The sequence below is a fragment of the Oncorhynchus gorbuscha genome, linkage group LG23, assembly GCF_021184085.1.
Source record: "Oncorhynchus gorbuscha isolate QuinsamMale2020 ecotype Even-year linkage group LG23, OgorEven_v1.0, whole genome shotgun sequence".
NCBI lineage: Eukaryota > Metazoa > Chordata > Actinopteri > Salmoniformes > Salmonidae > Oncorhynchus > Oncorhynchus gorbuscha.
The window spans coordinates 32013944-32025676 of record NC_060195.1 but is presented as its reverse complement, the minus strand read 5'-3'; the positions used below and the strand labels follow the sequence as shown (position 1 = coordinate 32025676).

General features: G+C 43.6%; 1 protein-coding gene across 1 annotated transcript; it reads right to left on the bottom strand.

Annotated features, from left to right (window-relative positions):
* Positions 1 to 6242: 6242 nt before the first annotated feature.
* Positions 6243 to 11453, bottom strand: LOC124011425 (mitochondrial nicotinamide adenine dinucleotide transporter SLC25A51-like). The gene is made up of 2 exons (XM_046324791.1): positions 11300 to 11453; positions 6243 to 8283 (listed from the first exon to the last, which is right to left on the bottom strand). The coding sequence occupies exon 2, from the start codon at positions 8192 to 8194 to the stop codon at positions 7271 to 7273; it is 924 nt and encodes a 307-aa protein (XP_046180747.1). The 5' UTR covers positions 8195 to 8283; positions 11300 to 11453; the 3' UTR covers positions 6243 to 7270.
* Between the last annotated feature and the right edge of the window lie 280 nt (positions 11454 to 11733).

Sequence of the window (11733 nt, the reverse complement as noted above, 5' to 3'; positions counted from 1 at the left end):
TGTTGTGGGTGTGCTTTGCTGCAGTAGGGACTGGTGCATTTCACAAAATAGATGGCGTCATGAGGAAGGAAATTCTGTGGATATATTGAAGCAACATCTCAAGCGATCAGTCCGGAAGTTAAAGCTTGGCCGCAAATGGGCCTTCCAAATGGACAATGACCCCAAGCATTTTTCCCGCCGTTTTTCCTATTTTGTTGCATTACAACCTGTAATTTAAATTGATTTTTATTTGGATTTCATGTAATCGACATACACAAAATAGTCCAAATTGGTGAAGTGAGATGAAAAAAATACTTGTTTCTAAAAATAAAAATAAACATTTTAAAGGAAAAGTGGTGCATGTATATGCTATGCTATAAATCCCCTAATTAAGATCTGGTGCAACCAATTACCTTCGGAAGTCACATAATTAGTTTAATAAAGTTCACCTGTGTGCAATCTAAGTGTCACATGATCTCAGTATATATACACCTGTCCTGAAAGCCCCCAGAGTCTGCAACACCACTAGGCAAGGGACACCACCAAGCAAGCGGCACCACGAAGACCAAGGAGCCAAAATGGTCAGGGACAAAGTTGTGGAGAAGTAGAGATCAGGGTTGGGTTATAAAAAAATATCTGAAACTTTGAACATCCCATGGATAGGGGTTAGAGTGGTTAGAGCGTTGGACTAGTAACCGAAAGGTTGCAAGATCAAATCCCCAAGCTGAAAGGTAAAAATATGTCGTTCTGCCCCTGAACAAGGCAGTTAACCCACTGTTCCTAGGCCATCATTGAAAATAAGAATTTGTTCATAACTGACTTGCCTAGTTAAATAAAGGTAAAATTAAAAAATGATAATAAAATGGAAAGAATATGGCACCACAACAAACCTGCCAAGAGAGGGCCTCCCATCAAAACCCACAGACTAGACAAGGAGGGCATTAATCAGATAGGCAACAAAGAGACCAAGGATAACCCCGAAGGAGCTGCAAAGCTCCACAGCGGAGACATACCCCAAGATACTTGCATCTGTAAATTGCAGCAAAATTTCACTCTACAAAGTATCGACTTTGGGGGGGGGTGAATTTTTGCACGCACAAGTTTGAATGTTTTTTGTCTTAATTCTTGTTTGTTTCAAAATACAAATATTTTGTATCTTCAAAGTGGTAGGCATGTTGTGTAAATCAAATGACACAAACTCCCCCAAAATCTATTTGAATTCCAGGTTGTAAGGCAACAAAATAGGAAAAATGCCAAGGGGGTGAATACTTTCGCAAGCCACTGTAACTATCTCGATGCTTTGGCTCAGCTTGGTTTATCCAAAGTGCTGCCCACTAATTGGCTCACCGACATGACTTAGGAACAGAAATGTTGACCTGATATTGAACCCTGGGGTAAATATTTGTAGCAGTACTTGTGAACAGGGCTTGTCACAATACTGAGCTTTCTTCCATCATCCCTTTAACATGAGTCATCACTTACCAAGAATGACTGTGTGAGAAAAAACAATATAGTGGAAACTAAGCAAGCTAATGAAAATCCACCTCTGAATATGTGTAAAAGTCACACTGCACTTTATTACTTAGTCCTGATTAGTGAACACCCATAGAAAGACAAAAGGCCTTTCAGTAGCAATCTACAGGGGGAAGCCCTAGCTGAACTGCCTGGGGCACGTCTGTGCCTTCTGCCCGGTCCATCTCTCTCTCCAGACCAAAGTCCCCATGTCACATTGCCCTTAATCTGATCGTTATCTTCCAACGTCTGATTTCTTAATAACCCAGCAATCCGATCAAGGCCCTCACATAGCCCTGTGGCTTGGCTTGACAGTTGTCCTCATTTCCCCAGTCGCATGCTGTACCAGTAAGATTGTTTGGTTGGTGTTACCATTTCGGGTGAGGGCTAATGTCTTGTGGACATATTCTGCCTGTAAATGGAAGTGACATACTGTCGCGAGAATTTTACTTCTGGGTAGTGGAGATTAGGGGAATGGCAAAATGTTTCTTGCCCTGAAATTGCCATAATACCATAACATGTAGACATACCCTTTATTGTGTTAATTAGAGATATATGGACATACAATGAAAGTGTGTTTTGAGTAGTATGCATGGAAAAACGTCCTGTGTAGTTTGTCAATAGGGATTAGTTGGTCGTTCCGGTAAGAACAAGGTGAATAGTAACAGTGAGTAATGACTGAACCGAAAATGGAAGATCTGAAGCTCAAGTTCACAATGGTAATGTTGACTCACTCACACCCAAATGATGACACACATCTATACACAACGGTTTTAGAAGCATTTCTAGAAAACCTTCATATAAAACGTGGGTGTCTTCTTATAAAAAATGTTATTTTTCTAAATTGTTAATTACACTACATGACCAAAAGTATGTGGACCCGTGCTCATCGACCTTCTCATTCTAAAATCATGGGTATTAATATGGAGTTGCTCCCCTCCTTTTCTTCTACAACAGCCTCCACTCTTCTGGGAAGGCTTTCCACTAGATGTTGGAACATTGCTGAAGGGACTTGCTTCTATTCAGCCACAAGAGCATCTGGGAGGTCAGGCACTGGTGTTGGGCGATTAGGCATGGCTCATAGTCGGCGTTCCAATTCATCCCAATGGTGTTCAATGGGGTTGAGGTCAGGGCTTTGTGCAGGCCAGTCAGGTTCTTCCACACCGATCTCGACAAACCATTTCTGTATGAACCTCACTTTGTGCATGGGGGCACTGCCAGATGGTAGTGTGATTCATCACTCCAGAGAACGCGTTTCCACTGCTCCAGAGTCCAACAGTGGCAAGCTTTACACCACTCCAGCTGACACTTGGCATTGCGCATGGTAATCTTAGGCTTGTGTGCAGCTAATCAGCCATAGAAACCCATTTCATGAAGCTCCCGACAAACAGTTCTTGTGCTGACATTGCTTCTAGAGGCAGTTATTCCACATTTTGTTGTGTTACAGCCTGAATTCAAATTTGATTAAATAATGTTTTTTTTTCTCACCCATCTACACACAATTCCCCATAATGACAAATTAAAAACATGTTTTTTGGACATTTCTGCAAATTGATTGAAAATTAAATACAAACATATTTAATTTACATAAGTATTCACACCCCTGAGTCAATACATGGGAGTCTTTCTAGGTAGGTTTCTAAGGGCTTTGCACACCTGGATTGTACACTATTTGAATTATTATTTTCTAAATTCTTCAAGCTCTGTCAAATTGGTTATTAATCATTGCTAGATAACCATTTTAGTCTTGCCATAGAATTTCTAGCAGATTGAAGTGAAAACTAACTCAGCCAACATTCAGTTTTTTTTGGTAAGCAAATCCAGTGTAGATTTGGCCTTGTATTTTAGGTTATTGTCCTGCTGAAAGGTGAATTAATCTCCCAGTGTCTGGTGGAAATCAGACTGAGCCAGGTTTTCCTCTGGGATTTTGCCTGTGCTTAGCTCCATTCTGTTTATTTCTATCCTGAAAATCCCAGTCCTGAACAATTGCAAGCATAACCATAACATGATGCAGCCACCACTATGCTTGAAAATATGGAGAATGGTACTCAGTAATAATGTGTTGTATTGGATTTGCCCCAAACAGAACACTTTGTATTCAGGACAAAAGATCATTGCTTTGCCACATTTTTAAAAGTATGACTTTAATTGCCTTGCTGCAAACAGGATGGCTGTTTTGGAATATTTGTATTCTCTACAGGTTTCCTTCTTTTCACTCTGTCAATTAGGTTCGTGGAGTAACTAAATGTTGATCCATCCTCAGTTTTCACCTATCACAGCCAATAAACTCTGTAACTGTTTTAAAGTCAACATTGGCCTAATGGTGAAATTGAGCAGTTTTCTTCCTCTCCGGCAACTTTGTTAGGAAAGACTGCTGTATCAATTAAACAGCCATCACTAGCACATTAGAGGCTAATGCCTATAGGCATAGACTAGAAATCACTGCCCACTTAAAGGAATGGAACACTAGTCACTTGAATAATGTTTACATATCTGGCATTACTCATCTAATATGTATAAACGGTATTCTATACTATGGTATCTTAGTCACTTAATAATGTTTACATATCTTGCATTACTCATCTAATATGTATAAACGGTATTCTATACTATGGTATCTTAGTCACTTAATAATGTTTACATATCTTGCATTACTCATCTAATATGTATAAACGGTATTCTATACTATGGTATCTTAGTCACTTAATGTTTACATATCTTGCATTTCCCATCTTATGTGTAAACTCACCAAAAAAAAGAAACGTCCTCACTGTCAACTGTAAATATTAGTATGATCATAAGATTCAACACACATAAAATGAACAAGTTCCACAGACATGTGACTAACAGAAATGGAATAATGTGTCTCTGAACAAAGGGGGGAGGTCAAAATCAAAAGTAACTGTCAGTAGCTGGTGTGGCCACCAGCTGTATTAAATACTGCAGTGCATCTCCTCCTCATGGACTGCACCAGATTTGCCCATTCTTGCTGTGAGATGTTACCCCACTCTTCCACCAAGTTCCCTGGACACAAGAAAATTCTGAAAAAGTGAAGGGGTGTGAATACTTTCTGAAGAGACTGTATATAGTGCATCTTCACAATATGATTGAATGTCATGACTTGTTTTTGATTGGGAAAAAGAGAGATTATTCACAAATTGACCAAAAAAAAGAGAGTATGCTTTCTCTTTCAGACATTTTAACTGTTAATGTTCAATGCTTGCAGGCTTGGTTAGCAGCACATTAATTGAAGAACTGTGACCAACAACAGATCTGCAATTATTTTGGAAATGTTTTATGTAATAGCCTAATGAGTTTTTCTGAAACACTCAGTAAAACATACTTGTACCTTCAAAGCTAGAAAACTGTACTGATCTTATTCAGCGCTTAGAATTGTTGTTGAAAATACAGAAGGCATATAGACGGCGAGGGGGTCAAAGTAAATGGCAGATTTCACTTTCTGTGCCACAACACTATTCCCTATCCCTTTTCTCATTTTCATCTGCATTCAGTCTCCCTCATACTAGTTCTCACACACTCCTCCAGTGCTCTCTTTCTAGCCCAGTCTCAATCCCCTAGCAGCATGCCTTCCCTATTCTGGCCTGTCATACTCAGTGTGGGCTGCTGCATGGCGACTGCCTCTACTGAAGCTTAAAATTTGAGCCCATTATGTCAACAGGGGTTATGGGCAGAGAGGTGTGCACAAGTGTTCAGCAGTAAGAATGGAGAGAAAGAGAGAGCAAGGGAAAAATACATATGGAGAGAAACAAGTGTGTAAATGAAGGATTACATCGAGAGATGGAAGTATAAATTGATAGGCAAAACGTGCGTGTTCCTGTATTGTTGGTGTGAATTTTTTATTATTTTTTCAGTCTATTTCATGAAGGACTAGAAGTTATGGGTAACAAGTACATTTTAATTATACTTAAACCAATGGGTACTTGTCAACACTTTGACAGACAAACATTACAAGTAGCACTTCGGGAATATGCTAATTAAACACACATTTTCAAGATTTGCTTAGATTGGCATTGGATGACATAACAATGAAGCACTTCCCTTGTCCAGTTCCCCTGTGCTTCTAAGCTACTGCTTTTTCCAATCATCTTTCAAGTAAAAGAGAGCACTATAGAGAGCAAAAGTAACAACGGATATTGGTAGGCACTAACTCAGGCTTTGTCCAACGAACCATGGCAATGGCAAAATTGAGTTTTTGAAGGGTTTTTGGATAAAGGTCTGTGATATACACAGGCTTAGGAGATTTGTAATTTTGTTCTATAGGATAATCTTCATCAGCTAATGTCACTTGTTAATTTTGACGCATTTATTTAATAAAAAAAGCAGTCTTCATAATTCATAAAGGTCCTGTTAACTGACTGATATTATTGCATAGAACACAACGTATAAGATCTTCTAAGCCTGTGTAAAATGCTGACCTTATTTTCGGCGTTTATCCCCAAACCATATTCATTCCCCATTCATTTTCCCTATAGGAATGGCTGAACGAACCAGAGGTAACTAATTTACAGACTACAAGCTGGCGAGCGCTATACCTACAGGACAAACACAGTTAGGGTCGCATGCCGCAAGCCGCCAGGGTCGCATGCTGCAAGCTGCTAGGGTCGCACCGCAAGCCGCCAGGGTCGCACGCCGCAAGCCGCCAGGGTCGCACGCCGCAAGCCGCCAGGGTCGCACGCCGCAAGCCCGCCGCAAGCCGCCAGGGTCGCACGCCAGGGTCGCAAGCTGCCGCCAGGGTCGCACGCCGCAAGCCGCCAGGGTCGCACACCGCAAGCCGCCAGGGTCGCACACCGCAAGCCGCCAGGGTCGCACCGCAAGCCGCCAGGGTCGCACACCGCAAGCCGCCAGGGTCGCACACCGCAAGCCGCCAGGGTCGCATGCTGCAAGCTGCTAGGGTCGCACACCGCAAGCCGCCAGGGTCGCACGCCGCAAGCCGCCAGGGTCGTACGCCACAGAGGGTCGAATCTGTGCATAATCCAAGATGACCGACATGGTAAATAGCAGAGCTCACAGTCAGAGAATCAGAGCAGGGAAAGCAGGGGTTGAAGGGACTAATAACCAATGCACACAGAAACACTGAAAAGGCTTACCCCCTGTGAAACTGCCTCTGTAACTTTGTTGGGTACCACATCAGACTACAATGGGGAAGGTACTTTCAGAATGTCAATAATTTGTCAAATCCATTTCAATTGATACATTTATAAAAACTTAAAAAAGATTGAAGGCTTTCGTTGGACCCAGACCTCTCACTTTGATACTGTGACTTTAAACAAGCGGCAATTCATCTCACTGACCGGATGGCCATTGTCAGTAGAGAAACTTCACCTTTCAGATACCCTCTGTCCTCTTCTGCTTGCCATAGACACTTTACCGCCCCCACATAAACTATCTGGACCTTTTTGGGTGGGCAGTGGGCACATCAGTTTCAAGTGCCAAACACAAGAGACAGCATAAATTAAAAAAAACAGATAGAGCAACACCTTGCCTCTCCCCTATTTGACAAAGATAGTTTGTTTGTATGCATTGATATAAATGCTATAGGTGCCTTTTTTAAATGTAGTTCTATCCTTGAGCTTTTCTTGTCTATTGATGTTCTATACGGACCCCAGGAAGAATAGCTGCTGCTTGTGCAACAGCTAATGGGGATCCAATAAAACAAAAATGGCATTCATCCTCACCCTCAAACACTTACGCAAGTCTTGCATTTTTTCTCTCGCTCCCCCTTTCTACACCTCCCCCTCTTTCTATCCCCCGTTCAGTATCAGAACACTTTGAGCAGCAGCTCGTATGTGGCGTTGATGATGCCCCAGGAGAGAAGAGAGCGGTGGTAGTTGAGGTGGGCCCCTCTGAACAGCATGGCCACGCTGCCGCCTCTCTCCCGCCAAACCGTCATTAACACCTCCCCACAAGGCCGGAACGCGCCCCCAACTTGGGACTGGGCACGGGACTTCACCACGTTCAGCGGGTAGAACATGATCCCCAGCGCCGCCCCCAGCACCCCTCCACACACAAAGTCATTGACCAGGTGGCCGGTCCGGCTGGAGGCTTCAGGGAGCTGCTCCTTGATGGGCCCGCGGAGCCCGAAGAACAGCATGTTACTGGGACCGTTTCTTATTAAGACTGGCACCAGGCCGCGGTAGCACTCCTTCACACCGTACTCTCTTAGGAGCGTCCGGAAGGTGTGGGCCGTGTTGTGGAAGCGGCCGTGGTGCCGGTGGTCCTGGAGGAGAGTCTGCACCCGCTCAAACGGCATCAGGGCAGCCTCTGCCGTGCCCGCCAGCGCAGCTGCGAAGCTCCGCGTCACTAGCTCAGGAATGCCGCTGCCTGTGGACAACTGGTCCAGTAAGACATGGGAAAAGTCCTCGTACAGGCCGAACATGATGGCTACCGTGGTGGTCTTCTGCAGAAGAGGAGGGAGCAGCCCCCTGTAGAGGTTCCTCATCCCGTCCCGTTGGAGCTGCCCGACGGCCTCTCTGGCCCGCACACCGTGCAGCTGCTGCCTGAACAGAACTTTCTGGATGGGGAATGTCACCATGATGTTGGTGAAGGCAGCTATGGAACCACACGCATAGTGTTTCCCTCGAGGGGTGAGAGCTGCCCCCAAACCCCTGCCAGATAGCAGGGAGACCCCACTTTTACCAAGGGAGCCATGGGGCTGTGATGTGCGGGCTGACTCTGGGTCCATGGTGGTAACACCATGGGAGGTGAGACACACCCTGAGCCTACGCCACAAACATCACCGCTGGGGAGACGACCTCTTGGATGATTTTCAACCTGTGGGAGGGAATAAAAACATTTGTTAAATTGGAAATGCAATATTATCTATTGATGCTGAAACTGTGTGAATGGAAGCTTCCTGTTCATCTCAGCAAAACATGCCATGGCTATAATAACATTGTAAATGGATGGTCAACCAGTCTGCAAAACTCCCTCATGCATAGTGGAGAAGGATTGTGTGACAACGAGGCTTGTATCCAGAAGGCATCAGGTTCTGCACTGCGGTAGGACCAATGACTGTATATATGAATGGATAAAGCCATCGATCACTTGACACCATTCATTCCAATGTTAAAATTTGGCTTCAATGCAATATTGAGTTAAGTCGGTTACGATGGCGTCTCATGGAGACATAACATTCACAGTTTGAGCTATGCCAGGAAGTGACATTGCGGGCTAGCCCCCCCCCTCATTGAGTAACTCAAGTTGAAGGCCCGACCGGGATATGGCAGGCTGCCATTAGCAACTAAGTTATAACTTCTGTGTGAGATTTTAAAATAAATAGGTTCAAGGACATACATCTGGTGTATTAGAAGCATATCCTTCACTGCCAACAATGCCTGCAGTACCGCATTCAACTGCCGTTGCTTCATTGAGAGGTGGCAGTTATTCTCTCCTGGGTAGGACTGGTGTTGATGCGAATATTCTACAAAACAATGACCAGGTTGCCAGTGTAACAAGGATCTTGTGTAAGCAGGTTTGGTATTGCAGTCCAGTGCACCACGAACTAACACAATCCAGTTAAGTGCTGCTGCCTCTATTGAAGTTTGCCACCGTTAACACCTCAGTGATAAGAATTATTGCATAACACTTGGGTCTAATGTACAAGGGTTCTTAGACAAAGGTGCTATTTGGTCATCAGAAGGGAAATTCAAATCAATGACGTGTATATATACACACATAAATCATTTATACATCTGCCTAGATGTTATGCAGGCAGTTGTCTTGAAAACGCAAGGTCCTACACACAGAGCATGCTCTAAATACACAAAAGTATGAGGACACCCCTTCAAATTAGTGGGTTTGGCCATGTCAGCCACACCTGTTGCTGACAGTTGTGTAACATTGAGCACAAAGCCATGCAATCTCCATAGACAGACATTGGCAGTAGAATGGCTTACTGAAGAGCTCAGTTACTTTCAACATGGCACAGTCATAGGTTGCCACCTTTCCAACAAGTCAGTTCGTCAAATTTCTGCCCCGGTCAACTGCAAATGGTCACTGGGAAGTGGAAACGTCTAGGAGCAACAACGGCTCAGCTGCGAAATGGCAGGCCACGCAAGCTCACAGAACAGAACCGCCGAGGGCTGTAGCACGTAAAAAAATCGTCTGTCCACGGTTGTAACACTCACTACCGAGTTCCAAACGGCCTCTGGAAGCAACATCAGCACAAGAACTGTTCGTCAGGAGCATAAGATCACAATGCCAAGCGTCGGCTGGAGTGGTGTGAAGCTCGCCACCATTGGACTCTGGAGCAATGAAAAAGTGTTCTCTGGAGCGATGAATCACACTTCACCATCGAGCAGTCCGACGGACAAATTTGGGTTTGGCGGATGCCAAGAGAACGCTACCTGCCCCAATGCATAGTGCCAACTAAAGTTTGGTGTAGGAGGAATAATGGTTTGGGGCTGTTTTTCCTGGTTCAGACTAGGCCCCTTAGTTTCAGTGAAGAGAACAGAAATCTTAACACTACAGCATACACTACAACATTCTAGACAAGTCTGTTCTTCCAACTTTGTGGCAACAGTCTGGGGAAGGCCCTTTCCTGTTTCAGCATGACAATGCCCCCAGTGCACAAAGCGAGTTTCATACAGAAATGTTTGTCAAGATCGATGTGGAAGAACTTTGGGATGAATCGGAACGCTGACCTACCCACCCAACAGTGCCCGACCTCACTAATGCTCGTAGCTGATTGTTAGCAAGTCCCCACAGCAATGTTCCAACATCTATCACAAAGCGAGTTGGGGGTGGGGGACAACTTCATATTAATGCCCATGATTTAATAATGAAATGTTCAATGAGCAGGTGTCCACATACATTTGGTCATGTAGTGTAGGTCAGAGGGTGATAGAAGTGTCACTGAAGGGTCATTAGAGGTCAAGTTGTCACCTTGTACAAATGAACTGTCCTGAACCTGGTTGCCGAGTCTGATCCAGACACCGTAAATAACAGGTCTGATCATTGTACTCTTGCTAAAGGATCTTGGGTAATGCCTTCTAGGAACTCCCAATTTGCTTGCCAATGCTGTCATGGATATGCTATGGAACGCAACTTCCAAATTATACACACAAAGTTGAAAGACATGCTCAAATCTGAGTTGTAATCTATCATAATGTATAATTTCCAAAGATTACACACTTGCACAATCCAAACTTGATTATTCTGAATTAGTTTACGAACTCCAAAGCACAGGACAAAACTGTCTGCTAAATGTGTCTTCCTGTTCAGAACGGTAGAATAAAATGCTAAATGATTGGTGAACGAGTTTCCACTGACCAACGTTAGACAACACAGGTACTAAGTCAGATTCCATAGCCACAAAGTATTTTTGGTCCTAATTTAAAGGTTGTGGTTAGGCATGTGGTTAATTAAGGTTAGGTTTAACATGAAATGTTAGAGAAATTGTGGAAATGGGAGGAGTTTATCGATAATTATGACTGTGGTTGTGTTAACCAGGTGAAAGGGGTGTCGCTAAACTAACAAGCCAGTTAGCTAGTTAACATCAATGAGGGCCCTTTACTTGCCAGTGACATGGCTAATCTTGACAGTCAAGAGTTCATTAGCAAGCTATTGTTACTAACAGCCTTTTGACTCTGCTAGCTACAGTTTGCAGGCCTTGTGCTAGCGAGTTAGTTAACGTTAGCTAGCATGTTGCACTACTGTGTCAAAGCTGACAACTTGACTTGATTTTAAACCACACAAGCTGTCGTGGTAAACGTAAAAAAAAAAAATGAAAAAGCTTATTATAATACTATATTTAAAAACTATGTCCCTCGTATCCAACTTTACTTGCCGCGTTAACTCCAGCTGTTGCCTTTTGCCTTGCCACGAAGTATCCGTAATTTTACCACAGAAAATATCTTATTTTAGGTCGTACAGTCTGTTGTGTCGATCGCAGATGGGCTTGTGGTGAAACAGGCAGGAAGGAAAACCAATAGCGATGCAGATAGCACGCATTCCCTACGGCGCATGCGCAAATAAAACATGTTTGAATTTATTTTCCACCACAGTTTTTGGTGGAAAGTTTCAGGCTATTCCTGTTGGTTCTCTTGAAACAGGTTTACAATGTATATTTGACAAAATAACATTTGCACCTCGAATGGATTATATGTTGATGGTTAACTCCGTGACTAGAATTGAGTAGCGCAGCGGTCTATAGGCACTGCATCTCAGTGCAAGATGCGTCACTACAGTCCCTGGTTCGAATCCAGGTTGTATCACATCCGG